Source organism: Bison bison, unplaced genomic scaffold (genome assembly GCF_000754665.1).
Source record: "Bison bison bison isolate TAMUID 2011002044 unplaced genomic scaffold, Bison_UMD1.0 scf7180017864276, whole genome shotgun sequence".
Lineage (NCBI taxonomy): Eukaryota > Metazoa > Chordata > Mammalia > Artiodactyla > Bovidae > Bison > Bison bison.
In genome coordinates this window covers 1,276,738-1,298,406 of record NW_011494848.1, presented here as the reverse complement: position 1 = coordinate 1,298,406, position 21,669 = coordinate 1,276,738, and the positions used below count along the sequence as shown (strand labels likewise).

General features: G+C 42.4%; 1 protein-coding gene across 1 annotated transcript in view; it reads left to right on the top strand.

Annotated features, from left to right (window-relative positions):
* The window catches only part of XRRA1 (X-ray radiation resistance associated 1), a 68,002-nt gene that overhangs the window by 15,360 nt on the left and 30,973 nt on the right, over positions 1 to 21,669 (top strand). The window contains exons 4-8 of the mRNA XM_010848868.1: positions 1,018 to 1,199; positions 4,232 to 4,303; positions 5,578 to 5,650; positions 9,095 to 9,192; positions 15,072 to 15,205. Coding sequence (XP_010847170.1) covers positions 1,018 to 1,199; positions 4,232 to 4,303; positions 5,578 to 5,650; positions 9,095 to 9,192; positions 15,072 to 15,205 — 559 coding nt within the window. The remainder of the gene's footprint in view (positions 1 to 1,017; positions 1,200 to 4,231; positions 4,304 to 5,577; positions 5,651 to 9,094; positions 9,193 to 15,071; positions 15,206 to 21,669) is intronic.

Sequence of the window (21,669 nt, the reverse complement as noted above, 5' to 3'; positions counted from 1 at the left end):
CCAACACCACAGTTCAAAAGCATCAATTCTTTGGCGCTCAGCTTTCTTCACAGTCCAACTCTCACATCCATACATGACCACAGGAAAAACCATAGCCTTGACTAGATGGACCTTTGTTGGCAAAGTAATGTCTCTGCTTTTGAATATGCTATCTAGGTTGGTCATAACTTTTCTTCCAAGGAGTAAGTGTCTTTTAATTTCATGGCTTCAGTCACCATCTGCAGTGATTTTGGAGCCCAAAAAAATAAAGTCTGCCACTGTTTCCACTGTTTCCCCATCTATTTGCCATGAAGTGATGGGACCAGATGCCATGATCTTCGTTTTCTGAATGTTGAGTGTTAAGCCAACTTTTTCACTCTCCTCTTTCACCTTCATCAAGAGGCTTTTTAGTTCCTCTTCACTTTATTTGTGTACAATTTCTAGTTCTTTCTACAGTGGACATGTATTATTGAGTCTTTTAAAAATGGCAGCTGTCCTTTGATTTTTTTTATCCTGAGCTCCTAACAAGACCTTTGCCTTGTAACGATAGAATTCAGGGTAAGGTCCAGGAAGATGGAACCCATTGAGTTGGTGTCACACAATGGACTTTACCCAAGAGATAACAAATGGTACAGTAACTAGCTGGCCCAGGAAAAAAGGATTTGCTTAACTCAGGATAGTCAGGGAAGGCTTCACAGAATAGGAAATATTTTATCTGCTATCATGAAGGAACCATTAAGAGTTCAAAGGCAAAAATGTGGAGGAAAGAACTGGGCAAGTCATTCTACACTTTTGAGTCTTTGCCTTTTTGTCTGTAAAACGGGGGCAGTAGCATGTTTCATTGGGTTTGGAGGCCAATTAAATAAGACAGGTATATAGATGTTCCCCTGCCCCCCGCAACCCCAGTTGTAGCACAGTATCTGGTGCCTATTAGGTAATGAGGAGCTAATTTTCATTTTTGCATTAAAGATAAACATTCTGGAAGGGCACTAGTTTTGGCTTTTAAGGAGTTTACTCCTGTTCTCATCTTTTCAGCAGGCCGAGGACACTGGCTAGTGGCTCGGAAAGGTGGCCTCAAGAAGAAGCCCAAGAATGTGGCTGAGACAACAGCTGAAGGTCAGGAAGGCCAGAAGATTTCCTTTGAGGTTGGAGGGAAGAAAGGGTCTCGACAGGAAAACCAAGCGGACACTCCTGGACACGTGCTGGACCTGGCTTTTCTGGTGAGAGTGAATGCATTCTGGAAGGGCTGACAGCACCAGCTGACGACTCTCTTGGTGAGGGGGTGGCAAGGACTTGCCCTGCTTCCCTCTGGTACATTTACCTCCCATCCATCCCAAACTATTCGAATGGGCTTGGCAAATGGAGTGCAGCCAAGATGCTGAAGGGACCCAGAGCTTTCTTTATATGTAAAGCTTTCTTTACATCCACTTTGTGAGATAGGTGTTATCAACCCCATTATATTGTTGCCCTTGTACAAATGAGAAAACTGAGGCCCCAAGAATTAATGTGCCTTGGCCGAAGTTCCTCAGCTAGTAATTAGGACTCTAGTTTACCCTGGATTAGAACTACTCAGAATTAAAACTCTGGTCTATTGACTGTAAAGCCTGTACCTTTACAAATATTTTATCAGGTAAAAAGTCTTCATTGAGCCAGGGAGACAAAGCAGTAAGTCAGGGTAAACAGTAAATTTAAAAATCCTATTCCAGCACCCTGCTGGCTCAGTTGGTAACGAAGCTGCCTGCAATACAGTAGACCTGGGTTCGATCCCTGAGTCAGGAAGATCTCCTGGAGAAAGAAATGGCAACCCACTCCAGTATTCTTGCCTGGGAAATCCCATGGACAGAGGAGCCTGGTGGGCTACAGTCCATAGGGTCACAAGAGTCGGATGCAACTTAGCAACTAAACCACCACCACTATTCCAGCACATAGTAGGGTGTAAAGCCTTCTACTCTGCTCTGGGGAGACTCTAGGAGCAGGGGAACTAGGGAGCCTCACACACCACTACCTTTGTCCTTGGGGTTTAGTGTCTGGCTGAGAGCCAAGGATGCCAACTAGATATACCTAGTGTCTGGGTCAGGCTTTACAAAGAGGACTGGGATGGTAGTTTTTATTTACTCTGTGCAATGCCTCAGTGGCTTTACACAGAAAGACCTATTTTGTAAACCAGTATTAATGTGCGGTCCAATGCTCATAGCTTCCCAAGAAGAACTCCCTGGCAGCTTACTTAGTTCCCAGACTCTGCTTATGGTTCCTGCACAGATCAAATGTTGAAAGAGAACTTAAAGGAGGCATCTCACCTCAAGGTGGGTAGCATAGGCTTTTTGCAGAATACTGTGGAGTTTCTTTGATTATTAGGTCCACTTCTCATTAGGGATGAGGAAGATTGAAGCAGCAGTACTGAGAAGGGGCAGAACCACTTCCCATAGTGCTCTTCTTTTCCCCTTTATTTTCAGCATTTCAACATATCCACACTGAGATCACTTGTTACAATTCTGAGATGACTGCTGAAACTCTGGTCATCACATTTATTTATTTTTTTATTTTTTATTTTTTTGGTCATCACATTTAAAGCATAACATCCAGAGGTAGAAAAGGGAATGTCACTGTCTTATATTGATTTTTAAATATAAGCAGCTTCCCAGAACTGACCTCCTACCCCAGCAGCCTGCGTCTCATTGGCCAAAAATACATCACAAGTCCCAGCAGTCACTGGTTAGGGGACCATGACCACCATGCTTGGATTAGACAAAGTCAAGACTTAGCCTGTAGAGCTGGGGTTGAAGGATACATCTAGTTAGAGAAATGTGAATGATACTGGGTTCTTTCACAGTGAGAAGTAGAGAAGTGGCTCTAGAGAAATGAGCTAACAATGTCTGGTATAGTGGTTTCTTTCCACCCTTTTCTGTCTTCTCATCCTCTGTGTGTGTCAGATACAGCAGTTTTTGTAAAATTGCCATCAGCCCTCTGCCAAAAAACCTCTTGACAGCTTTCCATTGACTGTGGGCTAAAATCCACAATCCTTTGCAGAGCCACCATGAATCTGCATGATCTAATAAGCGCGTCCATAACCTTACCTACCTGTTTTTCATCCTCTCAGAAACACCTTGCTTTCATTTGCCTGAATAGCATTCACAAACCCTGCCACCCACTTTCATGGGACCAGCTCGTACTTAGCACTTAAGGTATCGGCTGAAATATTCCTCAAATAGGTACTTCCTCACTTCTACACTAAGATAAGGATCTCCCATTACTGTCTCCCATGGCTTCTTGAATTTCTCCTTTAAAATACTTACTGTATTTGTAAATACTTGCTTGCTCATTGGCTTCCATGCAGTTTTAAGCTTTATGAAGGCATGAAATACTTCTGCTTTTCTTTGTTGTCTTTTAAGTTCCCAGTTCCATGCCTAACCATAAAAGGCACCATAACTAAATGATTAACTGAAAGAAGGAATGAGGTTTGGTTAAATAGAAATAGCAACTTCAAAATTGAGACTTTTTGTCTACCTTTTAATTGTCAAGGACAATATATGGTAGTCCTAAGAGCGCAGTGTTTAGTGATTACAGATTTGGGTTCAAATCATAGATCCATCACTTATTGGCTGTGGCACCTTAGGGAAGTCATTTCCTCTCTCTCAGCCTTATTTTTCTCATTTATGAAGATATATTCCCTTATGTCAAAGAGTTTAGTTAAGATTAGGAGAAAGTAATTTTTTTTTTTTTGGCCACGCTGAGTGGCCTATAGGCTCTTTAGTTCCACAGCCAGGGATCAAACCCGCACCCTTTGCATTGGAAATACAGAGTCTTAATCACTGGACCACAAGGGAAGTCCCCGGAGAAAGTTCCTTGATATATTTAGCATGACACATGGCCCAAAGTAGTATATAAATATTTGGTGAATAAATGAATAGATAAGCAAACATAAAAGTTATGACAAGTGTTTTGGTAGTGCCCCAGAAATAAAGATTTTATTCTAAGAATCAGTTAGAGGAAGTGGAGCTCTAAAAAGACAGAGAAGGAATAGAGAGGAATGCAGCCTCCTAAGAGCCCCATAAAGTCCATGTTTCCACCCCCATCTTACATATGAGAAACAGAGGTGGGAGAGCCGACGTGGCAGCTTGATTCTGAGCAGCTCCAAAGCCTGTTCTTCCACTGTACCAGGCTGCCCTCCTCACCAGGGAGTCATTTGTTGTCTTGGCCAATTATATGAGCTTTGCTGGGGCCCTGAGTGCTGATTCTTTGCATTGTGTTGCAGCTGAAGCACCACTGTGTGAAGGATCCATCAGACCTCTGCAGCATTAACGTGAGCGGCCTGAAGTTCTCCAAGGTACGACTGGCCACCAGAGATGTGATTGTGGTGAGCTACACCTGAGGTGGCTCCTGTCTGATTGACCATCATAACTTCCAGAGTCTCTGGGAACTGGGAATCTGGGCATAGGAAGGAGGAGAGTCACACAGGGACTCACTGGGTGGAAACAACATTCACAGACACTGTCTTTCGCTATAGATTTGGTATTGCCATTATCCCATGTGAGGTGAGTTAAAGGAAATAAATAACCTTATGGAAGCGGTTTGAATGTGCATAGAATCTTATTGGGGTATGATTCATTGTGTGCAGAGAGTTCCCATCAGAAGAGCCTACAGGAGAAATTTCTCTCAGGTTTCAGTGCCAGGAATGGTATTGGTTCTCCCAAGATACTGATGACTGTTGTTTTTTTGTTTTTTTTTTGACCATGGCATGCTGGATCTTTCCTGAGCACCTATCGAACCCGTGCCCCCTGCATTGGGAGGGTGGATTTTAATTACTCGACCTCCAGGGAAGTCTTGGTTTGTTCTTAGCTCACAGACTCTGTGACTTATATAATGAGTCATGTTTCTTTCCTTGCACTGGCTAATGGGTAGCTTGGAGCTAGATTTGTGGCCTGCCATCCCCAGTATATATATTATAGCACGTATTTTTGATCTGTAGGCCTTCCATATCATATAAAGAGAGATTGCTTGTAGAATGCCACACAGAAGTTAAAATATATGAATGTAAGTAAATCTCAAAAGATCTGTGTATCTCAACACAAGTGAATCTCAAACATGTGGTGTTGAGTGAAGAAGGCAGATTGCAGAATGGTATCTACAGTATGATGGTACTTAATATAAAATTTTAAAACATATAAATAAAAACTATATATGGCTTGTGGATACACATTCATGTAATGCAAGTATTAAAGAGATGTGGGATAATCACCAATTCAGGATAGCTGTTTTTTATGAGAGGGAGGGTAGGGATATGTTGCAGGGATATCAATTCTCTATAGTGTTTTATTTCTTTAAAGAAATTTGAAGCAGAGACAGCATAATATTCAGATTTATTAAAGCTGGATAGTGGTTACACGGGCCTTCAGAGTAACACTTACAATACTTTGCTGACTAGAATTATTTCATAATAGGAAAATAAAAGAAGCAGAAAAGCCCTTCCTGTCTTTAGCAAGTAAATGCTCTTGTTCTTAACCCTTGAAGTCTTTGCTCCTTCTGACAGCAGCCCTGGAGCTTCAGCAAGGCCTCCAGGCAGGGAACTAATCTTATGTTCTTTGAAATGCCCTTTCACAGGCTAAGGAAAAGGATTTCAAGCATTTTAATTCAGTGATTTACATCAATGCCTCAGAAAACCTGCTTCCTCTAGGTAAGTTTTCTTCCTGAAAACCACCTCCTGCTTCCTGGCTGCCAGTCTTTCATGTTAGAAGTTGCCTGTCTGTTCACCTGTAACGCCATACATCTTGTTTTTGGAGTGCAATGAGCTGAGTGTGGGAGAACACATAGACCTGGATTCCAGCCCAGAGCCAGCACTACCTACGCAGAACACTTCTCTGTGAGCTGCCGCTTCTCTCTCTAAATGGAGATGATCCCCTTCCTTTCTTCCTCCCTAAGGCAGGATACTTTGTAGACTCAGACAGGATCAGTACAGTCAGCCCTCCATGTCTATATTTCCACATCCATGGATTCAACAAAACAGGGATATAAAAAATTTAGAAAAAATTCCAGAAAGTTACAAAAAGTAAAATTTGAGTTTGCCATGCACTGGCAGATATTTAAGTAGCATTTGTATTATATTTACAACCACTTACAAAATATGTTTCCTTGGAGGTTCAGTTGGTAAAGAATCTGCCTGCAATGCAGGAGACCTGGGTTCGATCCATGGATTGAGAAGATGCCCTGGAGGAGGGCATGGCAACCCACTCCAGTATTCTTGCCTGGAGAACCCCCATGGACAGAGGAGCCTGGCGGGCTGTGGTCCATATGGAATCACAGAGTCGGACACGACTGAGTGACACAGCACAGCACAGAGCATTTATATTATGTTCGGTATCAGAAATCTAGAGATGACTTAACGTGTACAGGAGGCTGTGTGCAGGTTATATGCAAATACTACATCATTTTATACAAGGCCCTTGAGCTTCCACAGATTTCAGTGTCCTTGGTGGTGATGCAAGATGGAGGTGGAGGTTGGGGATTGGGGTAGGGGGTGTGTATGGGGGTGTGTATGTAGAGGTGGGTGGTCCTGGAACCAATCTCCTACCCATACCAAGGGACTGTATGTAAAAAGTTTTAAGTCCCTGAGAACTCCTGCTCCTACTGCTAAGTCACTTCAGTCGTGTCCGACTCTGTGCAACCCCATAGACGGCAGCCCACCAGGCTCCCCCGTCCCTGGGATTCTCCAGGCAAGAACACTGGAGTGGGTTGCCATTTCCTTCTCCGGCTGAGAACTCCTATAGGAGCGTAAAGCCTTCTTGTTTATTCAGCAAATCCACAGCGACCCCTGCTGGGTGTCAGGACAGTATGACTATTTGGCTTTTAGAAATCAGTGTGTCCAGTTTTCTGTTCTTCTGAGCTCAGTTATAGCAGGATACGGTAAGTGCAACGATAGAGGGAATCAGAAAATCAACTGGACCTCGAGTGTCAGAAGATACTTGTGAGAAAAGGAGTATGTAAGCTGAGATTTAAAACACAAATAGGAGTGACTCAGAAATTAGAAGGTGAGAAGGCATTTCAGGCCAACAGAACAACAGATGGGGGGCAGCAGTGCCTGACCAGGGACCCTGAAGAAGCTTTGTATGTGTGCAAGAGGTATAAGCAGAGGAGAATGGAGACTAGGAAGGTGGGCAAGGGGCCGCATATTATCAGGGGCACTGAGTGACATGGGCTTAAATCTGCAGGCAAAAGAGAACCTTGGAAGGCTTTGAAATAGAGACTCAGTAGTGGCTGTGAGGAGCATGGATTGTAAGATGGGAGCCAGGAAACCTGGGAGATGGTTGAATTTTTCCAGGAGAGGGGAGGTGAGGCCTCAACTGGGGCTGTGGCCACAAGGGTAGAGGGGACTGAGAGAGACAGAGTGAGAGAGGAGGTAGAAATAAACCAGACGTGGTAACTAAGGGGCATGTAAAGAAAGAGAAGAACCAAGGGGATTTACTGAGACAGACAGCAGTATAAGAAAGGCAGGTTTAGGGAGAAATAGGATGAATTCAGTTTTGAATGCATGGAGTTTGAAGGGTGTTTTTAAAGAAGTGTGTGACAAAGTCCCTGTCCTTGAGGAAACAGTGTGGTATCTCAGGAGCCTGAGTTTGAAAACAAAGGCCAGCAGGCATATGGAAAGATGCTCAACCTCATAAGAACTATTTTATGCCTATCAAATATTGACAGAAATGAGAAGGACTGATGACTTGCCAGTATTGGTAGGGAAATGGGTACTCTCGTATTCAAGTGAAATAAATTGGTGCAACATCTTTAGAAGGTAGTTTGGCAATGTCTCTTAACATAGTTTAGTAGTTCCACTCCCCAAAATTTATTCTACAGAAACACACTTGAACAAGGATGTTCATTGGAAATACCCTGAAAGCACATGTTTCTATTTGACTTTCTAGAACATTCCAACTCACAAAACCAACATAGGCCACACTTGACACCAGGTTCACTTAGAAGGCTCTGGGTAATTCCCCACGTATGCCAGCAGCACAGCCTCAGCACTTCATGTTCAGTGGAATCCTCTTGCCAGTTCCTGAGCAGTTCATGTAGCTGTTGAGGTAGCCATCCGTGAGCCACTCTTTGGCCACTCTCAATGGGTTGATGCCAGCACTCTGGCTTAGAAGCCTTATTCACCACAGGAGGAAATAGCTGTTGTTACACTCCATAGACAAGGCGCCCAGAGTTCCTGAAAAGGACATGGCCAATCACAGGAGTGCCCGCACCCAGAGAAGCCCAAAGTTATGGCGCCCCCTTCAGACAGGTATAGTTCATTCTTAGTTTCTCCTAGTCCAGATGTGACTTACCAACCTGGGGTCATTTTTACCACTGCAGTTTTGCTTAATCACACAGTGACTGTACCATTTTTTTTCAGGTTACCAATGGAAGAGGGCTAGAAAGTTAACTCAAGGTCCAGTTCTCAAGCAGAAGGGGAAGTGTTCTTAAGCTTTTATTCAGATAATCTAGCCACTATCCCTAGGGGTATGGTTAAATAAAATAGGGTATGTCTATACTGTAGAACATAATTCAAACATTATGCAGATCTGTATGTTTTGACTTAGAACATCTTTAAATCATATTGTTAAGGGGGGAAAAAAAAGCAAGTCACAGTACAGTGTGTGTAGTATGAGTCCCTTTTTGTAGAAAGAAGTGTGTGTGTGTCTGTGTGTTTCAGTATGCACATAAAAAGTCTAGAGTACTATATGTGAAACTTTGAATAGTTACCTCTAGGTATTGAGATTAAAAGGAACTTTGATTTTTCTTATTTTTCTAAAAAACTTTTGTGGAAATGTTTACTTTTATAATCAGAAATAATAAGGATCATTTTTTAAAATGGGCTTTGGAATTAGATTCAGTTCTTAATCTTTCCATTTAGCAATTCTATTTCTAGCAAATCACTTAGCCTGGTTGAGCCTTGGGTTCTTCAGCAGTGGAATGGAAGTAGTAATCACTCTTTTTCAGAGTTGTTAGAGATTAAGAGTCCATGTAAGTAAAGCACTTTACGCAATGCTGGGCCTAACCCAGTGGGAACCCAGTAAATGACCACTATTTTATCTTTCTCTTATGTCTTTTACAAGTTACAGTTTCCCTCTTTCTCCTCCCTCTTTAGAGGCATTTCACACGTTTCCAGTCTTAAAGGAACTGGAGCTCGCATTTAACGGCATCAAAACAGTCTATGTGAAATACGGAGACTTTAAGTCCTTGGAAGTAAGTTGGAGGTAGGGAGTTTTTGGTGCCCACCTGTTTCCCTGTAAGGAATGGGTGTAAGGAGTCTACTGATCATAATTTTTGGGAAGGAGCTCTCTTGGCCTTTATAGCTACCTTGCTTCAGGTGGTCCTCTGGGGAGGGTGGCAGAGTTGGTGGTGATGATAAAGGAGTGGGTTGGTGGAGGTGATGGCAGTTGGATGAGAATACACTATACCCATGGCCATGGTACATGGTCTTGGAAAATAAATGCCTAAGTAGTCTGTGTAGGAGAGTAAGTTTATTTTTTTTAATATAAATTTATTTAATTGGAGGCTAATTACTTTACAATATTGTATTGGTTTTGCCATACAGGAGAGTGAGTTTAAATAGAGTATTTTAGGACAAAGAATTTGAGGGGACATCTGGATCCAGTGGGGGTTGAGGCATGGCGGTTAAGTGCTAGGCACAGCAGACTAGCCCAGCTGAATGGGAGGTGTTGTGAACTTATTCCTGAGACCCACCCTGGTATGAATCAGCCAGATTGGTTCCAATGAGCTTGGATAAGGTTATGGGCCATAGACTCAGGGATGAGTATGAATAAAACGGAGCCTCTCTAAGTTCTATAGCAGACTCTTGACATCTGTATATCCACAGCTGTTTTGTATTTGAAAATATTTTTAAAAATTGCGCTCTTCTTGGAAATCTTTCTCCTATATTTCCCACAGTCATGCATCTTCTATACATGTTCTCATACTTCAAGTTAATCACCTATCAGCATCTATGAAAACTTTAGGGTAATTTTGTTTCACAAAAAAGCAAAGCTTTTGTCACCACCTGAGAATCTGCGTGCACAGAGAGTAGAGAACAGCAGAGCTGGATTGAGGTGTGGGGCAGGCATCTGGCCAGGCTCACTCACTAAGTAACGGGCTCTTCCTTACATGTTGGCCTTCTAGAAAAGCTTCAGAGTCACACCTCACCAAAATGTCTGCATGTCATGATCCTTGGGGTTTGCCTCAAAGAACTGGTAATTTAAATTATTTAATGTACAAACATCAAGAGACAGCCATTCTTCATAAAAACCTCATTTAACCCGGTCTGACCAGAGAGAAACCTTCCACAAGAGTGCACTTTTAAGAGTTACATGCCAAAGTTTTAAGGTGTTTTAACCACTTGGGATGGTGATCTTCCTGAAGTGGATTATACGTCCTTGTATTTTTAAAGCATGCTAAACTGAATGTAATGGTACCTTTTCTCCATGGTTTCCAGTCATATTGAGGCTCACAGTGCTTTACTATGATTTCTGACAGGAGTGGTTCTCATACTTATCCAGGAAGTGAAGTTCTTGAAAGTCCTTGAAAGGAGAGAAAGAGAGAAAATTTACAACAACTCATGCAGCTTTGTGCTAGGCTAAAAAACATGTTATACCAGAGTTTATTATAAACAGAGGGAAACAGGTTCCAGAAGCTCTAGAGATATAGGGGGCCACTTCTTTACCTACAGGCCTGGGAGCTTCTTACAGGTTTCCATTAATTTGTTATTTTGCTTTTTAAAAAGTAGTTATTGAGCTCCTGTATGTTGTACATTGTTCAGAGACTCCTACCTTCCTTACCCCAACCATTTCAACCTCCTACTTCAAGTGCCTGTGGGCCCACAGGGAGGGGACGTGACTACAGGCACTGACCCTACAGCTGACTTACTGCTTTATCATTAATTGACTTTTTGGAGGCCCTGCCTCATAGTGTGATTGCAACTGATGAATATTATTTATCCAGCAGACCAATCCTATCCAAGGGAATTTGTTTATATAAGAGAACAAAGTCAAGATTCAGAATGTAAATGAGAAGAGGAAATCTCCTGGTCAGTCATTTATTCCCCCTCTCTCTATGGTTTGCGAGGGCTCTCTAAGAAAAAGGATAAACCTATCAGATATCCTGAATTTGCAGCCAATAGCAGTGAATAATGTGTAATGAAACTTGATGTGACTCAGCAGATGCAACATCCAAATTAGGAATCTTCTCTCCTTGTTTGCCAGAAAGGCTGTCACCCAGAGTAGAACTCTTCAGGAGTCAGTTTAGAAAAACAGCTTTGTCATGATTTTATTCTCTGATCACAAGTCTGAAAAAGAGTCAGCTGGAGAACTGCCTTAAAAGTCAGGACACCTTGTTTGTAGTCTTGGTCCACCCCTGCTTTCCCCTAACCTCCTTGGCCAAATAACTTACCCTCTCAGTGGAACTTACGTCTCCCCCTCTGTAAATTCTGGGCCAGCTGTGAACTTCTTTGCCATGCAAGTTCTAAGACTATTCATTTCTTTGAACTGTCCTTACTTCCGTAGAAAGCAGATTTGGACCCAACATTAAATAGCAAAACAGCCAGAGCAAGGGTCGGCAAACTTTTTCTGTAAGAGGCCAGACAGTGACTGTTTTAGGCTCTGCAGCCCCTAGGCTTGTAACTAGTCATAACTGTCATAACTAGTCCACTCTGCTGTTGTAGAAGGAAAGCAGCTGTAGACAATACGTAAGCAAATGGGCAGGGCTATGTTCTCATAAAACTTTCTGATGCTGAAATTTGAATTTTATTTAATTCTCATACAATGTTATATCATTGTGTTTTTTTCTCCCAACCATTTAAAAACATACAAAGCATTCTTAGCTCACAGGCCATATGAAACAGACAGCAGGCTGGATATGGCTTACAGGCCTTCATTTGCCAATTTCTGAGCTAGAACACTGATGGAACAGCTCAGTATGGTTGGAATGCAGTGAGACACAGTAGAATATGGTGATAGATGAGCCCAAGAGGAAACAGAAGAGACTGTAGAGAGCCTTGGAAGAAGAGGATTCAGTTCAGTCGCTCAGTTGTGTCTGACTCTTTGCAACCCTGTGGACTGCAGCATCCCAGGCCTACCTGTCCATCACCAACTCCTGGAGCTTGCTCAAACTCATGTCCATCGAGTTGGTGATGCCATGCCACCATCTCATCCTCTGTTGTCCCCTTCTCTTCCTACCTTCAATCTTTCCCAGCATCAGGGTCTTTTCCAGTGAGTCAGTTCTTTGCATCAGGTTAATACAGTTAATACTTCACAAAGTATTGGAGTTTCAGCTTCAACATCAGTCCTTCCAATGAATATTCAGGACTGATTTCCCTTAGGATTGACTGGTTTGATCTCCTTTCAGTTCAAGGGATTCTCAAGAGTCTTCTCTAACACCACAGTTCAAAAGCATCAGTTCTTTGGCACTCAACTTTCTTTTTAGTCCAAGTCTCACATCGATACATGACTACTGGAAGAACCATAGCTTTGACTAGACAGACCTTTGTTGGCAAAGTAATGTCTCTGCTTTTTAATACGCTGTCTAGGTTGGTCATAACTTTTCTTCCAAGGAGCAAGCATCTTTTAATTTCATGGCTGCGGTCACCATCTGCAGTGATTTTGGAGCCCAAAAAACCAAAGTCTGTCACTGTTTCCATTGTGTTCCCATCTATTTGCTATTAGTGATGGGGCTGGATGCCATGACCTTAGTTTTTTGAATGTTGAGCTTTAAGCCAACTTTTTCACTCTCCTCTTTCACTTTCATCAAGAGGCTCTTGAGTTCTTCTTCGCTTTCTGCCATAAGGGTGGTGTCATCTGCATATCTGAGGTTATTGATATTTCTCCCGGCAGTCTTGATTCCAGCTTGTGCTTCAGCCAGCCTGGCAACTTGCATGATGTACTCTGCATATAAGTTGAATAAGCAGAGTGACAATATACAGCTTTGATGTACTCCTTTCCTGATTTGGAACCAGTCCATTGTTCCATGTCCAGTTCTAACTGTTGCTTCTTGATCTGCATACAGATTTTTCAGGAGGCAGGTCAGGTGGTCTGGTATTCCCATCTCTTTCAGAATTTTCCACAGTTTATTGTGATCCACACAGTCAAAGGCTTTGACGTAGTCAATAAAGCAGAAGTAGATGTTTTTCTTTAACTCTCTTGCTTTTTTGATGATTGAACAATTTGATGAATACCAGCTAGTCTCTGAGGATAGCTTAAGTGTTACCTGCTATGTGAAGCCCATCTGAAGCCCCTGGTAGAGCTCAAACATCTATGCTGGTAGCATTGCTACTTAACAGACACACATTATGTATCTAGCTGCCTGACTAGGCTGTGAGCTCACACAGGGTATGGACTGGTTCACAGTAAGCCTTCAGTATACAGGCCTTGAATGAAGGGATGGTGATGACCATGACAGGCATCGTTAAGCATTTACTGTGTTCCAGGCTCTATGCTAAAGGCTTTACCTACACAATTTCTCATAAAAATCCATTATTATTTCTACTTTATACATAAGGAAGCTCAGTTTAAGTAATTTGTCCAATATCACAGTTAGTCAGGACTTAAAGCCAGGTCTACGGGGGGTATCAGTTAATTGCTGCAGTGGAATCAAACCAAACCCAGCCTCCTCCGACAGTGACCTAGAGTCAGTTGTGTTTATGTGTGATTGACTGTGTTTTACTGAAGCGGTAGACTAGAGACCTTGCCCCTGCACCAGCTGTGTAAGATGCTGAAACTGGCCCCATTCAGTAAGGGTCAGTGGTGTGTGTGGGTGGATGTGCTACCAAGTACTGCTCGCCACACAACAGGCCAGTAAATCAAGAGACAAGTTGTTGGGGCACTGGATAGTGAATTTATTCAGAAAGCCAGCAAACCAAGAAGATGGTGAACTAATGTCCCAAAGAGCCATCTTGCCTGAGTTAGAATTCAGGCTTCTTTTCTACTAAAAGAGGAAGGAATAAAGTCAAACATTTCCTGGATTAGTCAGCCTCCTGAGGGGAAGTGTTAATTTCTTCCTTCCTGCAGTCATTCAGAGGTGGGCCTGTTCAGGAGTTTTCCTGTGAGCTAAACAGAGAATTTTAGCTTACGGCTCATTACCTGGGAGGCAGGATTCCCAGAGATGGGCCATTACGTATAATTTAATTTTATAGGCAACATCCCTTTAGTGATTACCAGGTAATAAAATAAAAAAGGTTCATCCCTATTACAGAGAGGGAGGGAAGGGAGCAAAGAGCTAAAGAAGGTGTCCAGAGAGTCTCTTATGGAAAGAAAACAAAGACTGGAGTGATACCATTTATCATGATTGCCTTTGTGTTTGCAGAGAGAAACTCAGTTTCCTGGCTGGCCCCCTAACCCAAGTCGACTGTATCATGAATCTCGGTGGCTAGTTAGAATGTGCTTTATGATGAGGTGACAGTTTGGGTCATTGTCCTCATAAGCCAGTTCATTTCAGCTGCTTATTTTATGTGCACCTACTGTGCCAGGGCCTGTGCTAGATTACAGTGGCAAGGCGCTTCACCTCGGAGTTTATAGCCTAGCCTACCGCTGTGCACCAGGACCTGCTCGCTTGGCACATCCATGCACCAAAATCTCTAGTCCTCAGCCTTATATCCCGTTATCACAGTTACCTGGCTGACTATGAGAAATACCCTGGAAGCAGTCTAGATAAAGCACTCAAAGTCAGAGGAGGGAGAGAGTCCATCTGGCTGGGAATGAAAAAAGCTTTCAGGAGGGAGCTTTTGAGCTGGCCTTTTAGGGCTTGGATTTTGATACATAGAAAGAGGGCATTCCTGAGTGAAAAGCTCAAGCAAAGATCTCTGGATGGGATGGGGCAAGGAATAGGGAGGAGTCACTTTGGCTAGCACCGCAAGATAAGCAAAAGCTTGCAATATGGGAGCAAAGGCTGGAATTGGTTGGGAAGTAACTCTTGTAGACCTTGAATGTTAATTCAGAGAGTCAGGAGGGTTTTAGTCTGGTTGATGGGCCCCCTGGAAAGTTAAAAAAAAAAAAAAGTAGTCATCTCCCACCTCATGTAGGAGCATGATTGTCACGAGGAGTGCTTCTGTTTCTCTGTCTTCTATCTTTGCACCATAGTTCCTGGACCTTTCCTTCAACAGCCTGACGGCGGAGGCCATCTGTGACCTGGGGATTCTGCCACACCTCCGTGTCCTGCTCCTCACAGGCAATGGCCTCACCTCTCTGCCACCGAGTTTGGCTGTTGCAGAGCAGTAAGTCCCAGAGTACAAGTATCCAAACAAATAGTCCAGAGCAGTTCTAAAGGGCTGTAAGGAAAGACTGTAAGTGTTCAAAGCCGGGAGAATGCCACCTACTAAAGCTCCCAGTAAAGGTACCGGTAGATGCAAAGCCCCAAAAGTTGGGGAGGCCTCAGCTAGGGAGTCCACACCCCTCCCCAATAGGGAGTGACACGGGTGTCTGCATGTCACTGTCCTTTCCTCTGATTGCTCATTCGTAAGTTGTGGCTATTGCTCTTGCCAGACTATTCCCCTTCATGAACCCTCTAAATAAACTTTGCATATTTCCATTCTGCACATTTGCTGAGGCTGTGCCTTCTGGTCAGAATGTACTGGCCCTTTCTCTCTTAATAATAGTAATACATGTGTAATGCTTACTATGTGTCAGATACTATTCTGACACTCTTAATATATACCAACTCGTTTAATCCTCACAACCCTATGAGGTAAGTGTCCTATTATCATCACCCTCATTTTATAGATGAGGAAATTGAGGCACAGGTAAATTAACTCAACCAGAGTTACAAAGCCAAATTGCAGAGGCAGAATTTGAACCAAGTCCATCTGACTCCAGAGAGCAGGCTTATGACCATTACTTTCTCTTCTTATGTTGCTTCTGTACATATTCCAAGGGCTACCTCAGACTGTCCTCTTTCCCTCTCAGAAGCCTTTCTTTCTTAACCATTTTAAGTGTACCGTTCAGCAACATTAAGTACATTCACACTGTTGGGCAACTGTCACAATCATCCCACTCCAGAACTCTGTTCATCTTGCAGAAATTCCATCAACTTTGACTAATAGACATGATGCTTTTAAGAGGAATACCAGATAATTCTTTGGATTCCGAAGATATTCCTTTTTGCCCTCAAGGTAGAGCAGCAGTCATACTTTTTCTGATAATTGGTATCAGTCACCCAGCCAATATAATAAACCCCTCTTTCCCTGCCTGTTGGTTCAGTGGAATAAAGAACCCAAGAGGCCAGTAGTAAACTTAACTTCCGGTTAAGTCAAACTATTTTTGTGTTCCCTGTAAAAGTATTCCTCCCAAGGAAACTCAGAGCTCTAACTTAAGAACTCAGAGCTGCAGGAATTAGAAACAAATTGTAAGATGAGCGGCTTTCATTTTCATTCATTCATTCCTAGGCCCTTATGATCCGATGTGAGAAAAACAGAATCAGTTTTAGTTGCTAGTTTATGTGACACTCCATCCTGTAAGTCAGCATCCAACCTCACAGTGGGTAGCCTCCTAGCTAGTGGAATAAATAAGTTGTCAGAAGACTGTTTTACAATTCTGTTAGGTCAGCTACTTCTGTGTGATGGAGTACATGGCAAAAAATTAAACTCCATGTCCTTGAGTCCATTATTGTACTTCTTTGCAATGAAATGTGTTCCACGGTTAAAAGCAATGTTATGTGTACTATTTAAATAATGAATAAGACATTCTGTAAATCCACAGATTGTGATGCTTGGCAGAACACTCTGGTTAGGCAGGGAAAATCCATGTCTCAAATACATACATATTTCAGTAAGAAAAAAAAATCACTGCTCCTTTTATGAAAGTAAATGTCCACTCTAGTCATCCTTCTACTGGATGGTTGGCTAATCCTCCTAGAAATGGTGCCTGTTAGCAACTCAGCATTAGCCTCTGTTATTGGCAGATTGGGTGTTCAATAGGACTGGTAGCCAAATGAACTTTGTGGAGGGGAAGTATGTAGACTTCTTCCCTGCTGCCAAGGCCATTTTGCAAGTAGCAGGGTATCTAACCGACATTCATGGAATGGGTCATCTTGTTCACCTGATCATTGAGAGTCTTATCTGAAGTGGATAGTCTTTGCAAGAATTCATGCGAGATACAAATAATTCTCATCCTATTCATTCTGAGAGGTCCATTCACATAATTCTCCCTCAGTCCTCCCTGTCAGCAGTTCTACATTATGGTTTCCAAGCTTTGACTCATCAGCTAAACCACTGCCCATGAATCAGCATAGACCTGCACTTTTGGCTGTCTCACCAACCAAGGAAAATGAACAGTCAGATCTATTGTTCTGGGTTTTATCTCTTGGGAGGATTTCTCCTCCCCTGTCTTTTCAGAGCCACCTTTGTATGGAGTTATAATCCTGCAACGGTCTGGTTTTGGTTAGTATCAGCATATCATGCAAAATCATTTGTAAATCCAGTTGCATATTGTTCTCCTACACCCAGTGGTCATGGAACATTAGTTATGGGTTGACGGAGAAGAAACAGTTCAGCAGGAGTAGGCATCATAGAAATCTAAGCAATGTTAATTCATTCAACTTTCCAGATTTGCTTGAGCTGATCTCCAATGTTATTTTCACGTGCTGAGGGAGTTCTGAGCATTCAGGTCATGATGCACAGCTCAGGAAGTGTGGTCACCTTAGTGTCTCGTGGTCAGGTGTTCAGTCTCTACCAACATGCAGGAGTAAGCTAGAAGCTGTCTTTCAAAAGGAAAATAGTTACATGAAGAACAGAGCATAACTTTGTTCAAATTATGATTCTGTAATTGATGCCTTAAAAAGGCTCTGTTCATAGAGTGAGTGACCATTCACTCTATTTATCATCCAAACCAGGAACATCATTGAGAGGGAAAAGCATCACTATTAATTATTTGGCGATAACAGGTGAAAATTCAAACTGTCCTTGAAAACCAGGATATATGGTAACCCTATCTATACAGCCTTAGACAGAACACAGTTGGACCTGCTGAGTCATAACACCCAATACCCTTGGTAAATGACATAATGCCCAGAGAACAACTTGCATGGCAACTGGACCTGTTGCAGAGCCTTGCCTTGCTCTTCCCACACAAAACTAGCAGCCTCAGTAAATGGATCAGAACAGCACAAATGTTTTATGTGTGGCTGCCCAAATAAAAAAAAACGCCAACAAAGCTTTGTAACTTTTTCTTAGTAGAAGGCAGTGAAAGATGTCTTTCACATTGGAGGTATATTCCAACATGCTCCAGATACCTGGACATCAAGAACATCCATCACGGTGTCAGTTTCTTGAATTTTTGTAAGATCTACCTCCATCCTGTGGCACAGTCCATACTGATGCATCTGAAGTATTTGCATTTCCTGCCCATTAGCTCTAATCAACATAGTGTTCTGTGGAATACCAAAATAATCAAGATTTCCATGGATTAGGTTATGATAGAGCTAAAGAGTTGATGTAGCCCCCAGGGAAGAGAACAAAGGTATACTGCTGTCCCTGACAGGTGAAAGCAGACTGCTTCTGGTAGTTCTTGTTCATTAATAAAGAGAAAGTAACATCTGGAAGATCCTTAGCTGTATCACAAGTGCTAGGGGCTGTGTTGATGTGCTACAGTAAGAAGAGTTCACAAAGGGAACAGTGGCTGAAATTGGAATTACCATATGATTGAGTAATTTACAGTCATTCTTTGAGACCTGTTTTCTGCACAAGTCAAATAAACAAGATAAACAGGGATGTTACAGGACTCATCATCCTTCTACCTTTCCAGTCTTTAGTGTTTGCAGTAATCTCTGCAGTTACCTCAGAGATGTGGAATTATCTTTGATTTACTGTCTTGGAAGCAAAATTCCTAGGGCTTCAGTTTGGCCCTTCCTATTATAATAGCCCTCATGTTATTGGTCAGTAAAAAAAGTGTGGTTATTTTGTCAGTGGCTTAGTGCATCTTTTCTAATGATGTGAGAACTGGGGAGATAACCACAAAGTAGGTTTGTGAGTTTACCAGGTCCCTTCACAGGCTAAATTTCCATTCTTCCTTTGAATCGTCACACTCGCCCACTTTCTGGTATGGACCACCGTGCCTTTCATACCCCAGACTTAGCACCAATTTGCAGATATTTTCTAGTTATGTTTGAAAGCATTCATTAGCATTCTCTATATTGTTGGAAATGTTCTATATCCACATTGTCCAATATGGTAGCCACTAGTTGTATTGAGCACTTGAAATGTGGTTAGTGTGACTGAGGAGCTGAATATTTCATTTTATTAAAGTTTGATTCCCACAGACAGAGGAGCCTGGTAGGCTGCAGTCCATGGGGTTGCTAAGAGTCGGACACGACTGAGCGACTTCACTTTCACTTTTCACTTTCATGCATTGGAGAAGGAAATGGCAACCCACTCCAGTGTTCTTGCCTGGAGAATCCCAGGGACAGTGGGGCCTGGTGGGCTGCCGTCTATGGGGTCGCACAGAGTCAGACACGACTGAAGTGACTTAGCAGCAGCAGCAGCAGCAGTTTTAAGTGTAGATAGTCAGGAACTGAATGAGAAACCATGACTCCCCCTGTGGGCAACTCAAATCACTTTTTTTCCTCACCAGATCTAGAGTTCTTTTGGCTATATAGGTCACCAGTAACTCCAAATCAGCTTAATTCATTTACAGAAATTGAAGTTGTTTGAATAGTCTTCAGTCCCTGCCAGGATCACAGTTTTCTAGTTCACACTTCCTCTTTGGATTTAGTCCTGCACTGCCCTAACTTAAAACAGGGGCAGTTGATTGGGGCTCCCTTTCTGTGACATACTCTGGACTCCAGTTTTTGGCCTCCTGGACTAGCAAGGTTGTCAGAATCTCTGCTTAGCTTCTCAGCCACTTCTGGAGTCAGCAGAGAGCCCTAGGCGAAAAGTGGCCCCAAATGTTACATGAATCCCTTCAAGTTTTCTCCTTCTTCCAAATCTTGGTGCCCTAACTTTTCACAGCTTATTAGTTCCCAGATGCCCTAAAGAAGATTGTCTTTTATATATATATATATATATATATATATATGTATGTATGTATATATAGTCTGGATTTTATAGTTTATACTTGGGAGAGAGTTGGCTCATGGTATTTAGTCTGCAGGACCATGAGCCTTTCCATTTATTTTGGCCAGGTGCCTAGGTGCCTGGTATGGAATCATTTTAAACTAAATAAACTAGCTGGCTATTTTATGAACCACTCCAATGATACAAATATCAGCTGGAGTTTTTCAGGAAGACCAGCTTGCCCTCCACCTTCCCCTTCTCTGTTCACTCCAAGGTAGTTTTCCCGTGATTTGGGGATGAGAGGAATGGGCTTAGTTCTGATTCTGAGGGTACCTTTTTTTAGGATCCCAGATTTAAGTGAGGACCTCCAATTATATGCCCCACCTTCTCTTTCAATAACATCAGCAAATATCCTTATGGCAAAAGTAGCTTTTTATGCCCGGTTTCTATCTCTGGAGTTTTATTTTTATTTTTTTTAAGATTTTTTTTTTTAACGTGGACCATTTAAAAAATCTTTATTGAACTTGTTACAGTATTGCTTCTGTTGTTTGTTTTGGCTTTCTGGCTGCAAGGCCTATGAGATCTTAGCTCCCTAACCAGAGATGAAACCCGCACCCCCTGCATTGCAAGGTGAAATCTTAACACTGGACCTCCAGGGAAATTCCTGTCTCTGGAGTTTTAGATTTTGGCACAGTACTTTACTTTCTTTGCATCTCTTACATCTTTTTATTTGTTTTTTGTTTTTTTTTAATTGATTGGAAATAGTTGATTTATGTTGTGTTCATTTCAGGTATACAGAAAACTTAATCGCTTATACATATACATATATCTACTCTTTCTTAGATTCTCTTCCCATATAGGTCATTATAGGGTATTGAGTAGAGAGTCCCCTGTGCTATACTGTAGGTCCTTATTAGTTAATCTGTTTTATATATAATAGTGTGTATGTCAGTCCCAATCTCCCAATTTATCCCTCCCTCCTCCTTTCCTCCCTGGTAACCATAAGTTTCTTTTCTCCATCTGTGACTCTTATTTCTGATTCATAAATAAGTTCATCTGTACCACTTTGTAGATTCCACATATAAGCAATATCACATAATGTTTGTCTTTCTCTGACTTACTTCACTCATTATGACAATCTTTAGGTCCATTTATGTTGCTGCAAATGGCACTATTTCATTCTTTTTTATGGCTGAGTAATACTCTATTGTGGAGAAGGCAATGGCAACCCACTCCAGTACTCTTGCCTGGAAAATCCCATGGACGGAGGAGCCTGGTAGGCTACAGTCTATGGGGTCGTGAAGAGTCAGACATGACTGAGTGACTTCACTTTCACTTTTCACTTTCATGCATTGGAGAAGGAAATGGCAACCCACTCCAGTGTTCTTGCCTGGAGAATCCCAGGGACGGGGAGCCTGGTGGGCTGCCGTCTATGGGGTCGCACAGAGTCGGACACAACTGATGCGACTTAGCAGCAGCAGCAGCAGCAGCAGTACTCTATTGTGTGTATATATATGTACCCCATCTTCTTTATCCATTCCTCTTTGATGGGCATTTAGGTTGCTTCCATGTCCTGGCTATAGTGCTGCAGTGAACACTGGGGTGTGTGTATCTTTTCAAAGTATGGTCCTCTCTAGATATATGCCCAGGAGTGGGATTGCTGGATCATGCAGTAGGTCTAAATGATAGGTCTT